General features: G+C 50.9%; 2 protein-coding genes across 8 annotated transcripts; one reads left to right on the forward strand and one right to left on the reverse strand.

The window, feature by feature from the left end:
• Positions 1-1,404: 1,404 nt before the first annotated feature.
• Positions 1,405-6,875, forward strand: Slc25a35 (solute carrier family 25 member 35). Of its 7 annotated transcripts, none has more exons than XM_057775444.1 (6): positions 1,405-1,465; positions 2,895-3,179; positions 4,663-4,728; positions 5,142-5,294; positions 5,593-5,727; positions 5,876-6,875. In XM_057775444.1, the coding sequence occupies exons 2-6, from the start codon at positions 3,030-3,032 to the stop codon at positions 6,047-6,049; spliced, it is 678 nt and encodes a 225-aa protein (XP_057631427.1). In that variant the 5' UTR covers positions 1,405-1,465; positions 2,895-3,029; the 3' UTR covers positions 6,050-6,875. The 7 variants fall into 7 exon arrangements, with proteins under 7 accessions (XP_057631427.1, XP_057631424.1, XP_057631426.1 ...); XM_057775441.1 differs by lacking the exon at positions 1,405-1,465 and adding an exon at positions 1,934-2,314 and having other exon boundaries at positions 2,733-3,179; XM_057775443.1 differs by lacking the exon at positions 1,405-1,465 and adding an exon at positions 1,934-2,314.
• Rangrf (RAN guanine nucleotide release factor) lies at positions 6,425-7,812 on the reverse strand. Its single transcript, XM_057775446.1, has 5 exons — positions 7,603-7,812; positions 7,397-7,513; positions 7,061-7,217; positions 6,888-6,973; positions 6,425-6,669 (listed from the first exon to the last, which is right to left on the reverse strand). The coding sequence occupies exons 1-5, from the start codon at positions 7,677-7,679 to the stop codon at positions 6,549-6,551; spliced, it is 558 nt and encodes a 185-aa protein (XP_057631429.1). The 5' UTR covers positions 7,680-7,812; the 3' UTR covers positions 6,425-6,548.
• Between the last annotated feature and the right edge of the window lie 8,176 nt (positions 7,813-15,988).

The raw sequence follows: 15,988 nt of genomic DNA on the forward strand, positions 1-15,988 counted from the left end.
GCTACACAAAGAAACCCTGTCTGTAAAATAAGCAAAAACAAAACATAAACAAAAAAAACAAATCAAATAAAACTGGGTCCTCTAAAAGATCAGTCAGTGCCCAATCCCAGGACTTAGGAGAAAGAAGCAACCAGAACTCTGAGTTTGAGGACAGTCTGGCCTAGTTCCAGATCAGCCAGGGCTACGTAGTGAGACTCTATCAATCAATCAATCAATCAATCAATCAATAGCAATAAGTTATTCTTAAAAAAGAAAACAAGGGGAGCTTGAGAAACTGCCATAATTAAGAAGGAACAATGACAATGAAACATGATTTAGCATCTACATGTGATCCTGAAAGAAAAGGAGTCAAAGAAAAAACAAAAAAAACCTGGCTAACATCCAGACTTGAGTCCAAAATAATGTTTTGATGTTGTCTCATTAATCATAGCAGTGTATAATAGTGAAGGATAGTATAATAGGGAAAGCTGCATACAGAGTATCTGAAAGCACGCACTATCTTTACAATTTTTGTGCAATGTTCATAAAATTAAAATGAGCTGGGTGGTGGTGGCCCATTCTAATCCCAGCACTCTGGAGACAGAGGCAGGTGGATCTCTGTGAGTTAGAGGCCAGCTTGGTCTACAGAGCAAGGTCCAGGAGAGACTCCAAAGCTATATAGAGAAACCCTGTGTCAAAAAACAAAAAAGAAACAAAAAATTAAAATGTCCAGAAAACTTATAAAGGTTAATATTACTCTTGGAAGAATAACACCTTAAAATATGTCCATCTCTAGGGCATCTGGTATTAAAAGACAGAAAGTGTAAGTTAGCACCCTGGGGACTCGATGCAAGACAGTCAGGGTTCTGCCTGAAGGCCTTTCTGGTTCAGAGGATTTCCACGCGGCTCCCAGGTCTGCTGCTATAGGACCACACTTTGGAGAACCACAAGCTTCAAACTCAGGATGTGAAACCAGGTGTGGTGTCACTCGGTAAGGCAGCAGGCCTGAACTCTCCAGCACTCCACCCACTGAGGCAAGAGTATTTTGAGTTTGAGGCCCCTGTAGGCGACACACAGCAAAGTTGTTTGACAAACAACAAATTATAGGACTCAGATCTGGCCCCCAGGGCTCCTAGCAACTTCCGGACGGGTGCAGCAGGAAAATTAACAACCGCTAAATGAAAACAATAGGTGCCGTGTTTGAGGAACAAAGCAGGACCGGGATGAAGGCGGACAATTTAGAAAAACCAGAAGATGCTCAAGGGCATCCTGATGTGGACACCACCAAAGAGGGCAGGGACCTCCAGGAAGTGGGAAGAATTCTGTCAACTCCCGACTTTCCAGTAAATTTAACTGAACACAGTCCAACCTTTCCCTTGCAGCAAGTCCCACAGATACCGCTCCCATTTTTCGAGGGGTTTCTGAGAAGATAGTGACTTGCCGACCGTCAGTCAGAGAGTAGGAAGATGCGAATCCGAAGTCAGCGGTAAGTAGAGTAGCTGTTACTCAGGCGAGCCCTCCGCTTTTTCCTGCCACCCAGATGACAACCCTAAGCCCCTGCCTTCTTGCTCCAAGCCTTCCCTCTCCCTCCGCTCTTTCCAGTTTCTTTCCCGCGGGTTCTTTCATGATTAACCACACGCATGGAGACAAGTTTGCTCTGTGTAATCTAAGCCTTGCAGGAGAGGGAATGGAAATCCTTGTCTTGACCTGCCCGGCCTCCTCTAGGTCATCGTGAGGATCAAGAGCTTAATAAGATCAAGCTTCGTTCCCTGGCTCTCCCGCAGCCCCAGCAGCTGGCCACACCCTAATACTAGACACTACAGACATTTTATTTGGCCTTAAGGGATGGGTGCTGTCCAGCAGGTGTGTCCCGTCTCCCCGGCGGGCGGGACCGCTGTTTCCGGGCTGTCCTGGCACCCGAACCGCGCTGGGCGTGGCTGCGGTCAGACAACCCCAAACCGAGATGACCTGGGGTAGAGGACGAGCGCGGCGAGCCCGCCGTCCGCAGGAGGAGCTGCCCAACCCTCGGCTCTCAGCCTCTGCGTCCGCTCAGGAACCCACGGCCCGCGCTAACTCCGGGACAGGGAAACCTCCGCGGCTCGGGTACCCGGCGGAGACCGGTCGTAGGCCTCGTAGTCGGGCCCACGAGAGTTAACCAACCTGCTCCAGCGGAGGCCGAGGGCCGGGCCGCTGAGCACCTCCCATTGGCCGCCGAGCCGGCTCTGCGCTCATTGGCGGAGGCGCTCGGCTGCGGCTCTTGGAGAGTCCCCATTGGCGCTGCGTTCCACCGACCGGAGAGTGGCGGCCCGGCCTCCGCAAGCTACCCCGGGTAAAGGTGCTCCAGCTCCGTAGCTACCTTGCCACGCTCAGTCTTAGCTGGAATCTTAACTTCCTTCGCAGCCCTCCTCTTGCTTGTCGCCAAGGCACCTCCGGGTCTTCCCTCTGATCCTTTTCTTCTTGTTGCTTTTCTTTATCCTGCCTCTCCAGCTACCATTTCCCAACTCCGCGTTTTCCTTAAATATTCCCTGGTCCCCCTAGCCTGTCATCCCAGGCATCCCCACCTGCCACCGTCTAACTTCTGTTCCTCCTTGACCTCAGATCCCTTGGTCAACAGGGCCTTTTCGCCAGACTCTCCAACACTCCTCTTTCCCCCTTATTTGCCACCTTCTGACTCCCAAATTCCCACTAACCTTACTTCACTTCTTGACATTTGACTCTAACACTTTAGCTCTCTAAATTTCTACCTGTTGCAGCCTGGACTGCAAAAAGCCAGGTGTTGGCCTTGATATCCCTCCCTGCTTCCCGAGGCCGGTGCTACCCCTACCATGGAATTCTTGATGAGTGGTCTGGCAGCCTGCGGGGCCTGTGTGTTCACCAATCCCCTGGAAGTTGTGAAGACCAGAATGCAATTGCAGGGAGAACTGAAGGCTCCAGGAACCTACCAGCGCCACTACCGGAACGTCTTCCATGCCTTCTTCACCATTGGCAAGGTGGACGGCCTGGCTGCCTTGCAGAAGGGCCTGGCCCCTGCGCTCCTGTACCAGTTTCTGATGAATGGCATCCGACTGGGCACCTACGGGCTGGCGGAGGCTAGGGGATACCTGCGCACTGATGAAGGCATCCACAGTCCTATCCGCAGCGCTGCAGCTGGGGCCCTAGCTGGGGTCATGGGAGCCTATCTGGGAAGCCCAATCTACATGGTAAGAGGGAGTCTTGTCTGGGGCCTTTATGAAAGACCCTTGGTATAGGATGGGAGCCTGCCCTTCATAAGGGCATTGGTGACAGGGTGCTATCTCCCTGTAAGCAGGAAAAGCCACAGGAAAGTGCTGACAAGCTTCAAGACCTTCGATCTGCCTTATACACACCCACCCAACTGACTGCAATGTGCTGAGATTACAGATTTTTGCTTTGGGGGAGTTCTTTCAGTGGGGGCATCATTTGTTTGTTGAGGCAGGGTTTCCCTCTGTAGTAGTGTCAAAATTTCCGTAGCATAGCCTGGCTTCAAACCCACACTCCAACCTAGGCTTCCCAGTGCTGCAGTTAATAGGTGTGCTCCACATCTGCCTACAGCTGGGCTTTGGAATCAGAGTGGGGAACTCAGGTCCTGGGTTGGAAAACCACTCACTGTTTCCACATCTATAAAACAGGAATAATTATAGGCTTTTGTGTGGTTGTCAGGAGGATTAAAGGAGACAAATGAGATGTACATGTGAAGCATTAGTATAGGTCCTGGCAGATGGTAAGCATTTGACAATATTTCTTTTCTATTTATTTGTTTGTTTGTTTGTTTGAGGACACAGGGTCTGGCTACATGGCCTAGGCGGGTCTGAAATTCACTGTGAACCCAAGCTGGCCTCTTGATCCTTCTTGCCTCTGCCACCAGAGAGCTTTGAATACAAACATGTACCACCATGCCCAGTGATCGGGTAGCTTTTGTTGTCTGGTTATTGCCTAACCCTGAGGCTGACTTTGTGTCGGCAGGACGAGGAACTGAGTGACAAGCCTCAGTGAGTGCAGGATCAGGTTCTGGGCATCACAGGATTGCAGTCTCACAGTTTACTCCTTTGAGTTATCAAATGTAGGTGAAGGGTTGGGAGCCTGAGACCCAGAGACGGTGGTGCCCGGCTCAAGGTCACACAGCTGTTTATTGTTGGGACTAGGCCAGCTTAGTGTAACCAAAGAGAATGAGATGATCTATAGGACAGCCAACTTTGTCTCGCCCCTAGTGTATGAGATTTGAAGACAAAGGCATCTTCAAAGTCATCTGAACTCCTAAGGCTTTGGGCAGTCTGACAGGGAGGCTGGTGGAGGTGGCAGCTGGAAGTCTGAGCTGGAATGGGAGCTGGCAGAAGAGGCTGGACACCCTCATCTTGCCTAACATGAAATCTTAGGAAACACTGCCATTCTCCAAACTCCACTCCCCACCCCCACCCCCAAGGGAAGTAGGATGTGGAGGGGGCGGGGTATCTTGCAGTGCTAGGAGGTCTGTCCCCTGGGACTGCAGCCAAGGGACACAGAGTCTCAAGACCAATTTGTTAAGTGGGAACAAGAATAATTATCAGATTAAAAGAATATATTGGTTGCTTAATACCCTAGAGGAAGTGCGAGGGGTTTGGGTGTTTTGGTCTCCATGGTGGGGAGATGACCACGGGGACACAGGCTATGATACTCTCTTGTCCCCAGGTGAAGACACACCTTCAGGCACAGGCAAAAGCTGAAATTGCTGTAGGGCACCAGTATAAGCATCAGGTGAGGGTCCCCCAAACCACTGGAGTACCCAACCACCTCCCCCATTTTCTCCCAGCTTTCTGCCTGTACCTAGAAGCCCCAATCCTAGTCACTGCTCTGCCCACCCCCATCCAGTCCCACTCGTCAGGCCCTGGAGCCCATCCTGACCCTCGTGTATCCTTGTCCCTCCAACCTCCCACACCTGTTTTTCCTGCCCCATTCTCTTGACCTGCTAATGCTGTCACTTCCATGCCTCCAGCCTGAACTCCAGGTTGGCAAGTGTCAGTAGACACCTGAGGGCCCCTATTCTGGCTCTAGGCCTACACTGGACTGGTTGTCTGGGCAACAGGTGCATGAACCTTGTGTTATCAGGAGGCAGTCCCTGATGGTGGGGTGACTGAACCCCAACCCCATGGTCTTCCCCCCCACACCAGGGCATGTTTCAGGCACTAACCGAGATTGGCCAGAAACATGGTCTAGTGGGGTTGTGGCGTGGGGCCGTGGGCGGCCTGCCCAGAGTTGTCGTCGGCTCCTCTACCCAGCTGTGCACCTTCTCATCTACCAAGGACCTCTTGAGCCAGTGGGAGGTACTGCCAGGGAAGGGGTTGGACCATCCTTGGAATGGGGAACAAGGGTGGAGAAAGGGAGGTGGGCTCTGGATGGGATGGGAGCAGCAAGAGGGCTTGGGGTCATTGACTCCTTAGACAGGGTTCTGTCATCTACTGGAAGGGGTACCTAAGCCCTCTAGATACTCCTCCTCCAGAGTTACCATACTGTGTCATCTCTGGTGGTATGGAAGCGCCCAGAAATTGTGTTCCCAGGGCAGGGCCAGTCCTACCCTAAGGTCAAATGACTGTGTGGTTGATAAAATTCTCTTTCTTATAGATCTTTCCTCCCCAGAGCTGGAAGGTGGCTCTGGCGGCTGCCATGGTGAGTGGCATCGCAATAGTCCTGGCCATGACACCCTTTGATGTGGCCAGCACAAGGCTCTATAACCAACCCACTGATACCCATGGCAAGGTAAGGGAGTGCTGTAGGGTAGGGTTCAGGCTGTCAGGGAAAGCTGGGGGTGGAAAGCAGTTCCTCGAGTGCTGCCTACAGAGGTGTCTGACCCTGGTAGGCTCTGACCTGCTCCTCCTCTGCTCTCCCTCCCTCTGACATGCTCCAGGGCCTCATGTACCGGGGGATCTTGGACGCTCTGCTGCAGACGGCTCGGACAGAGGGCTTTTTTGGCATGTACAAGGGTATAGGTGCCTCCTATTTTCGCCTTGGCCCCCATACTATCCTCTCCCTCTTCTTCTGGGATCAGCTGCGCTCCTTCTACAGCACATACACTAAATGAGTCACGCTCCTGCACTCCAAATCAACACTCTTTGGGCACCAGCCTCTACTACTTACTATCTCAGTGACTATTTACTGACCGATTGACTTCTCGTGAACCTAAGGGGGACAGCCACACCCACTGCCTCTCAGTTCTCTTAGGTTTGAATCATTCTGAGCAGTAATTTCTGTCTTTCCCATGGATATTGCTTTAAATCGCCACACAGGTCCCCACACCCATCTCAGGGTTGAATCAGACACTCCAAAGTATATTTCTACTGCCATTCTTGGGTCCCTCCTGCTTCTGTACACAGCTTTAAAAGTCCCCCAAGACCAAAGGGAACTGGGGAGATCCAGGTGTCCTCTCAGAGTCAAAGCCACAGAAACTATGTTGTTTATAAAGCAAGTTTATTTCCGCAGAGGAGGTGTCTTATGTTTATGTCCAGGGAGGAAGCAGAAAGAAACTCCCCTTCTCAGAGCTGGGTCCCTGAGTCCTCAGCAGCAGTTATGTTCCGCCATCTTTACTGGGGACCAAAGATGTTGGGATCGTGAAGAGTCAAACTAGTCACCAGTTGTTCAAAGTTACCCAGGCTCCAAGGTGGACATGACAGATTTTCAGGGCCAAGAGACCTGCTGTTAGAGCTTAGGGAACGGGCAGAGAAAGAGGTTTGCAAGATTACACTTCCTATTCCCCAGAAGACCAGGAATCCCTGACCCCCAAGCCCTTGGCTCATTTCTGCTTCCTTGAAGGAGTCCACCAGCCAATCTTCCCGTTTGACCCATCATCCAAGCCTAACTGTTGGGGGGCAGGGGGGGCGACACCCACTTGCGAGCTTCCCACCCTTTCCCTTAGTCCTTACGGGGGCTGATTGAAGGTGAGCAAGAGGTCAGTCTGGTACTGGGGCAGCCGAAGCAAGGCCTGATGTAGTGTGACATCCTTTGCTACCTAAAGGGATCAGAATCAGGATGCTTACAAGGATGGTACGTGGAGCTACCCCTCCCCACTCCACATCCCCTTCGCGGTGGCCCTCACCTGCTGGTTTTCTTTAGCTACCTGCTGCTTGCCAGAAAGGAACCAGGCATCTTGACAGCTGCCCCTCAGGGATAAGTTCTCCAAACAGAGAGGCTGCACAGATAACACGTGCACGGCCCTAGCCCCCTGCACCCCGCCAACATCCTCAAAATGGTACCTAGAGTGGGGGGGACAGGGGTAGGGAGGGGCATCACTGAATAACCCATCCGCGCCCTCGAGTCTCACTCTTCTGGCTAGTCGGCTATCGCCCTTGGAGTTTTCGTCCTGAATAACCGTCCAGCCACAGGCCCCGCCCACCTCCTTGGCTCCTGGCCTCCCATTGGCTAGCTTTCTCACCGCGCAGCCGCTTCGCCCCGCACGTGGGCCTGCAGCTCCAGAAGTTCCACGATCAGACTCTGGTCGGTCACGGGATGGCAGAAAACTTCTTGGTTGTCCGGGACCGGTCGGAGGTCGCTAGAGAGGGACAGGGACACTCTAGTTGTCTCTGGCTTCTTCCCGCAACCTACCCGACCGGCCTCCGGGGCGCGCCTGGGCTTTCTCACCTCACATCAATGGCCCCAGGCGGGAGGATGGCCGAGAAGGCGCCTCCGAACAGTGGACAGTTTCTGGTGGGCTCCATAGATCTGGGACTCGAGTCTGGACATTAGCGAGGTTTTAAAGAAACCTATATAGGCCTTAGAGGCATCTCTTCCTCTGGGGTACCGGAGCAGCCACCGCCTCCTCCCGGCCTACTAAGCTCTGGGACCTTTAAGATCTAGCCACGCCCTGCGATTACGATGACCAATAAGCACCCGCGATCTGGGGGCGGAGCTATCCTTGAGGGCTGTGCTCTAAAGTCCAGCTCTTTGGAAGGAGCCAAGTCCGGCGGCGTAGGGTCTGGTCTGCTGTCCGTTCTGTGTTTAGGATTTGTGAAGCCTGTGTATGCCTGCGCCTGCTCCATCCTTTGAAAGGAAGCACCTTCTAAGAACGTCACTTGAGACCGTCCTTAAGAACAGCTGTCCGGCCGGGCGATGGTCGTGCACGCCTTTAATCCCAGCACTAGGGAGGCAGAGGCAGGTGGATCTCTGTGAGTTTGAGGCCAACCTAGTCTACCAGAGCTATTCTAGGACAGGCTCCATTGCTACAGAGACCCTGTCTCGAAAAACAAATAAATGAATGAGTGAATAAATAAATAAGTGAAAATAAGAACAGCTGTTCGCCAGGCTGTGATGGTACTTGCCTTTAATCCCAGCACTACGGAGTTCGAGGCCAGCCTGGTCTACAAAGCGAGTTTCAGGGACAAGCAGGGTTACACAGAGAAACTCTGTCTCGAGGGTGGCGGGGAAGCTAAGAACAGTTGTTCAATTAAAGGGCCTATGTAGGTGGGGTCTGATGAGTAAGGGGAGAACTGTTTAAGGGTGTTCTTGGGTTACTTGACCCTGAATGGCTTGACAACCAGACTGCTCAATTCCCGGATCTATGCTGGGAATTAAGGGAAACCTCAGGTCCAGGTGTGGGGGTCTGGGTTAGGGTTCAGACCTCAAACTTTGATACCTAACCTGAGGATTATGGTTCTAATCCCCTCAAATCTTCCCTTGGGAGGCTGAGGATAAGCTCTCCCCCAGTACACCTGGATCAAAGCACAGATTAAACTGTTGTTTTTCTTTTACAGATTTTTAGAGTGTTCTTTAAGTATTTGTTCAACTTTATCCTTCCAGTTAATTTCTCCATTCATCCCTGATCCCTAGCACCTGGCATAATGTTTGGACCATAACAGGCCTAGGAGTGTGTGGTTACACTACTGGGTACATGTACTAGTGCCAATGCCTGGGAGCCAGGAGGCCACCCGTGCTCTCAGTGGATTCTAAAAGCAGCTACTTCCCAGCTGAGAACTGAGTACTGGGTTTCTCTTCCGGGCCACATGAACCCTTATAATTTACTGGAATGGAGCCAAAGGTTACGTGTTTGTTGATGCCAGCCGTTACCTTTGTGGGCCTGGCGATACAAGGGGACACCTTACCAAGGCGGAAAGGTACCAGTGGAGCTTGCTTTGAGTTTGATTTACAGAGCTCCTGAGGGCATTCTAGAGGTATTCCAGCCAGGACCTAAGTGTAAAAACTTGAAGGTGAGAAAGTGCACTCTAAAAAATGAAAATATACGGGGTGGGGGGCACAAGTAGATGGGATCCTCTACCATTAAGTTCTCTCTCCTTCCCTCCATCCCTCCCTCCATGCCTCCCCCTCCCTCTCTCTCCCTCCCTCCCCTTCCTTTAACTGCAATTGTCCCACCGTAGCCACCACACCCAGTTTGGACTCCATATTTCTTACTGTAGGCATCTGGCTTTTCTCCCAGTTTTTCCTCATCTCTAAAGCACTGTTAGGATTGAAATGTGCCCAGGTGTGGTGGCACATGTCTTTAATTCGAGCACTGGAGAGGCAAAAGCAATCAGATCTCTGTAGTTCAGGACCAGCCTCTTCTGCATAGTGAGTTCCAGCCAGCTAGGGTTATATAGTGAGACTCTTCCCCAAGAATAAACAAACAAACAAATAAATAGAATTGAGACGTGGATGTAGTTAGTCAATCTGTTTTTGGGTGGGTACTATGACTAGGTTAACTCCCTAAGAGAAGAGGGGCTGCAGACCCCCATGGGACTGAAGGAACCTGACCGTAGAGGGCTCTCCATGCAGACCTTTCTGTCCCTCCTCCCCACCCCCCACCAGGAGCAACAACAGCTCTAATTGCTTTGTACACAGCCGAGCAGATCAAAAATCCTTGGATAGAGACCTGCAAGGACATAGGTGTTATTAGCAAGATCATAGCACTATGTACCAGGAATGGAGACCTGTTCACAGGCCAGGGAAAGGAGGAGAAAGCTGCTTCAGCTTCTCTCCCATGGAGTTCCTGGCAGGCCTCATGTTCAGCCGTGGGGCTACAGGTAGCTGGAGACCCTTGCCTTTCCCCAGTCTCTGAGCTGTAGGACAGGATGGTAGTGAGCAGAGTCATACCAAGGCTCAGGGCCAGATCTCCCCTGTGGTGGAAGGACCCTTGTCTTGGCAGTTCTCCAGATCTCTGCTATTGGCTTGCTATCCCTCTCTTGGTATCTGCTCTCTCCTCTAGCCTTCTCAGTGCTGACACCCCAGTGCGTCCAAATTCCCTAAGAAATGAGCCAGTTTGTTGCCATTCAGTCTGAAAAATATCTGAGCCCAGTGGGACCCTCGGCCCACCCAGCTGCAGCAGGGGGTGGGGGGAGTGTCATAGACAAATCTCTGGTACACAGCTGCTCTCCTCATGGTGTGCGTGTCCAGCCCGCAGCATGCTGGTGGCAGCAAGCCCACAACTGGGACGGGATTCTGTGCTCGGGGATGGTCCCTTTCCTTTGAAGGAACCAAAAGACAGACTGTGAGGGAGCTGGAAGGATGGACTAGCAGTTCCCAGCCCCCAAACGGTGGCTCACAACCATCTGCAACTCCGGTTCCAGGGGAACCAGTGCCCTCTTCTGACCTCCTCAGGAACCAGATACACGTGTAGTGCCCACAGGTGCAGCCTCAAAAATAAAAAATAAACCTAAAGGAAAAGAAAAGACTCCAACCCCCAGAGATACAGCATCCAGTGGCAAACATCCTTTTATGGAAGAGTTAAGGCAACATATTTCTTGTGTGCAGGAATTTTAAACCTTCCATCCTACCATGGGTCCCTTTAATATTTTGGTGAAATTCATGAATACTTACCCAGAAAACTGTTTGTAAATTATAAAATAAAATGTTTAAGGACACAAGAGAAACTCATTTGTTTTGTTTTTCATTATGTAGTCTTGGCTGAACTGGAACTCGATATGTAGACCAGGCTAGCTCCAAACACAGAGAAGTGTCTACCTTTGAATGTACGTGCATTGCGTGTGTGCGTGTGTGTGTGTGCGTGCGTGCGTGTGTGTGTGTTACTTGTGGAGTTCAGAAGAGGGTACTGGATCCCCTGGAACTGGAGTTAAGGATGGTTGTGAGCCACCATGTGGCTTCTGGATACCAAACCTGGGTCCTCTGTAAACACAACAAGTGCTGAGCCATCTTTCCAGTCCTGCGGCTATTTTCTTTTAAAGACTTATTTTTATTTGTATGTGGTGTGTGTGTGTGTGTGTGTGTGTGTGTGTGTATGTGTGCGTGCCAGGCTGGAAGAAAGTGTCAGATCTCCCGGGAGCTGGAGCTTTGTGAGCTACCTGAGATGGGTGCTAGGACACACGCTCAGTGAGTCGGCTCTCCAGCGTCATGGCGGTGGAGTCTTGTTTTTCACAGTTTTCTAAAGGTTACTTGATATGGATGAGTCTTGTATCTGCATGTATGTGTGTGCACCACCTGCGTGCCGGCTACCCACAGAGGGTGTTGGAGCCCCTGAAACTGGAGTTGCAGGCCACCATGTGGATGCTGCTGAACTGGGTCTTCTACGAGACCAGTCAGTGCCATCGCTAAGCCATCCTGGCAGTCCCGAGTTTCCTTTGAGACGGGGGTGTCTTTGTCACTACAGTGTATGCCAATCTGGCCTTGAATTTGAGGTAGTCCTTCTGCCTCAGCCTCCCAAGTGCCAGAATTTCAGGTGTGCCACCACGCCTCACTAAAAACAAAAGCATATTACTATCATTTTAAAAGATTTACTTATTGCCAGGTGGCGGTGGCACATATCTTTAATCTCAGTACTCAGAGGTAGAGACAGGCGGATCTCTGTGATTTGAAGGCCAACCTGGTCTACAGAGTGAGTTCCAGGACAGATTCCAAAGCTACACAGAGAAACCCTGTCTCATTCTCCCCTGCCCCACCAAATATATTATGTATTATTCATTTATTGTTTGTTTTTGTTTCCTTGCTTGTTTTTGGTTTGTTTTGGTTTTTTGAGACAAAGTTTCTCTGTGTAGCCTTAAGTGTTCTGGAACTCGCTCTGTAGACCAGCCTGGCCTCAAACTCACAGAGATCTGCCTGCCTCTGCCTCCCAACTGCTGGTACTAAAGGTGTGTGCTTTTTTTTTTTTTTTTTTTTTTAGTTCTTTTGAGACAAGGTCTGAACTCAGGCTAGCCCACAATAGCCCTCCCTCGGGCAACGAGACTACTAGAATTACAAACATAAGCAGCCCTGCTAGACTAAAGTAGAATATAGTACTTAAATACACTGACCAAAATCCAGAGCTTAATGAGGCTTGGGAGCTGGGACCAAACTATACTCCTCTACAAGAGCTCTTAATGTCTGCATCTCCAGCCCCAAGAAAGTAAATCTTTTAAGAAAAGAAGTTCAAAGCCGGGCGTTGGTGGCGCACGCCTTTAATCCCAGCACTCGGGAGGCAGAGGCAGGCGGATCTCTGTGAGTTCGAGGCCAGCCTGGTCTACAAAAGGAGTTCCAGGACAGGCTCCAGAGCTACAGAGAAACCCTGTCTCGAAAAAACCAAAAAAAAAAAAAAAAAAAAAAAAAAAAAAAAAAAAAAGAAAAGAAGTTCAAGGCCATCCTTGGCTGCATTGTGGGTTTCTAGTTGAGGATAAGGCTTAGTGAAGAGGCTGTTAGGTTGCCAACCAGGGCCAAAGGCTAACTGAGAAGCCTGTTTTACATAAAAAGCGGATATGGCCACCAGGTTTTCCCTGCATCCCTCAGTCCCTACCTGCTACAAGGTATGGCTGGCATACCCTGCCCCAGTCCAGGGTCTGGGCTGTCCTTCCTCCAGCTGCCCTTCCTTATATAATCCAGCCATTTGGGTACCTGGTCTCCCCCCACACTCTCCATTTCTCTCTTAGCCAGTCTCTCCAGGCCCAGGCTGGTGTGTGTGTGTGTCAGGGTCATGTCCACTCTGGACTCTCCCAGATGTACCTGCCTCTGGCTATTCTTTTCATCTACAATCGACTTTCTCCCTCACCTTACCTAGGAGCAGTTGTGGCCTTTCTCTTTTATTTCTTTTTCTCATTCAAGTGCCTTAGGTTCAATCCTTACTACTGGGGGAAGAGATTAGGAGAAAGTAGGAAAGCAGATGGAGCAGCCCCTTTCTTTCCCATTCTGTTTACATAGCCTTCAAAGCCAGTCAGAAAGGAAGCAAGGCCATTTTTCCTGGCAGAGCCCTATTCAGATAATTTTATTTTCATTTTCTCTAAGCACAAGGTAAACATCATAGTTCATATTTTTCATGCAGGTGTGGTTACTTAAGGCCTGTATTTCCAGTACTCTGGAGGCAGAAGTAGGATCTCAAATTTGAGGCCATCCTGAGCTACATAGTAAGTTTCAAGCTAGCTGGGGCTATACTGTGAACCCCTCCCTCAAAAAGTGCCAGGCGGTGGTGGCACACACCTTTAATTCCAGCACTCGGGAGGCAGAGACAGGTGGATCTCTGTGACTTCGAGGCCAGCCTGGTCTACAGAGCGAGTTCCAGGACTGCCAGGGCTACACAGAGAAACAGTACCAGGGAGAACTGATGAAAACGTCCTACTTATTCTCGTGGGCCTTGTCTCCAGGACCCAAATGCCCGCCACTAGTCCTCCCTGACATTGCTGCTTTGGAACCCAAGCTTCATTATGAGTAGTACCAGGGCATGCCCCTTCAAATCCCAGTACTGAGAACTCGGGGACAATTACTCCATAGCAGGGCTCCCCCAAAGCAAGTTACGTACCCCCCCACTCCATTCTGGAAACCCTTTTCGAGACTTCTCATCAGGCTCATGGCCCCCCATCTCTTACCTGTCTCGGCACGTATTCCAGAGGTGGGAAGATGACAAAGTGTGGACAAGCTAATGAACGACAGAGTGTGTGGTATCAGATCCCAACCTGGTGGCCTGCTGGAGTCTGAGGAAGGGTATGGAGGTGGTTCCCATCACAGTTCTTTAGAGCCCCATGGACCTCACTGGGGAAGAGGGACCCACAATATGACAGGGTGAGTGGGGCTTCCATGGCCCTTGTTCTCAGATCCTTGAGAACCGCTTCGATGCCATCCGTTTGGGAAACTATAAAGCTACACACAGCTGAATCTTCTCATCTGTTTTATTTTGTTTTGATTTTTGGCCAAGGTTTATTTCTTGTAGAGTCTCCCAGGGGAGATATTGGGGGAGTGGGCAGGGCCTACCACACTGTAGTGGCAGAGAGAGAGGACTTTGCCTCTGGGCAAAGATTGGGCCAGCCTTAGGACTCAGTGGGGGAAAGAACAGAGCTCTTTTCTGTTGCCTTGGGTACTTTCCAGGGCATCCCAGGGTACTCTGGCAATGGAAAAGCCACTCAACCGGTTAGACCTGACCTTGGTAGCCAGGCATTTCTCAGACCTGTTACTCCCCCTAGATAAACTTCCTCATCCATCCCCATCCCAGGGCCTCAATCCCTTCTAACTGCCTCCTGGATACCCCTCGGGCATACCTCCTTCAGCACGTCCCATTGATACCTCAAGCTTGGTAATTCCGGTAACTCCGTGAGATCGCCTCCCAGATGTTGTGCCTGTGGCCACTAGTGAAATGGCCCAGTGGGCAGGCTAGGGCTCTGGTCTTCATTACTGTATTACTGACTTGCCCTCTTCTCCACCAGCTCCTTCCTTGTCTCCTCTTCACACTTACCCTCCGCATAGCTCTGTAGACCAGGCTGGCCTCAAACTCAGAGAGATCTCCACCTCTGCCTCCCAAGTGCTGGGATTAAAGATGTGTGACACCACCACCAGGCCCACTTTTGATTATTTAACTTTCCACTAATTCTCAAATGCTCCCATTTCTCCACCTCTAATGCCAACTACTGTTCCAGGCAATACTCTGGTTACGTCGTCACTTATAGCTCACAGTCGGACTCTCTCTACCTCTCATCTTCTTCCCTTCTCCACAGCTTCCACAATCTCTAGGTCCCAAGTCTGAGGCTGAGTGTATAACTCAGTACAGTAGTGTGAAGTTCTGGGTTCGAGTCTAGACACCACATAAAGCCAGCTGTGGTACTGCACGCCTATAACCTCAACCCTCAGGAGGTGAAGGCAGGCCTGAGAGTTCAAGGTTCAGCTACACAGTGAGTTTGAGGCCAGTGTAGATTACTTGAGCTCCTGTCTCAAGACAGTCAACTCATCAATCTGTGCACACACACACACACACACACACACACACACACACACCCCGCCTCCACCTCTTCGAGTGCTTTCCCACTGCTCTTTCTTGTCCCGGATGTTCTGCTAGGTCCTTGCCTGGCGTGCTTTCAGTCTGGGTCTGCTCTTCCTGTTCGAGGCAGATCATTTTCATTCATTCAGTTCCTCCGCGTAGGGACCCTCGGCAAACTGACCGTTTTCCTAGTGTGCTGCCTTCCCAGCACTTTATGCAAGCAAATGGCTGTGTTCTTGCCTCCAGAAACCTGTGCTGTTGAGAGCCCTCAAGGTAAAAGAAAGAAATCACTTATCCCAAGTCAGCTTCCCTCCAGTGTAGCACAGTGCCAAGGTTCTTCACAATCGTGAACACCACACAATTGTTCCGGTTTCACAGGTCCTATCCCACCCTTTCTCCTGAAGCCAGAACAGGCAGGTGCTATTGCCTGTGTTCTTTTGTGCCGGATGACCCTATGCCAAAGGCAATCCTAATGGTCAGTTTATTTGGACTAATTTCTTGAAGCCCTGGAGATACTGAAGCCCATCCAGCAGGCCCCTGGATCCCCACCTCTGGCTGTTTGCTGCCCCCAAGTGTCCAACAATAGACTGGAGCGTTCTTGGCTGTTTAGCACCACAGGGTCTGGAGATTATCGGGTGTGAGACAAGGACAGTTAGACAGGCCCTGGGATTCTGGAAGCAACATCTTGTTCTGTCGGCAGGCTCGCTGCTGCCTGGCACCACCTCGGTTTCCGTCTCAGTCCCTGACTGTGCTGTAGTGTGTGTATGAAGATCACAGTGGCGACTTGGAGAAGGTGACTCCAGAAGGCAGCCCTCCAGTCCATAAACCTCCTGCTGCCTGCCTGCCATCCCTGCAGGTGCCCCCTTGCAGCACCTG

This window comes from Chionomys nivalis, chromosome 7 (assembly GCF_950005125.1).
Source record: "Chionomys nivalis chromosome 7, mChiNiv1.1, whole genome shotgun sequence".
In the NCBI taxonomy this organism is placed as follows: Eukaryota; Metazoa; Chordata; class Mammalia; order Rodentia; family Cricetidae; genus Chionomys; species Chionomys nivalis.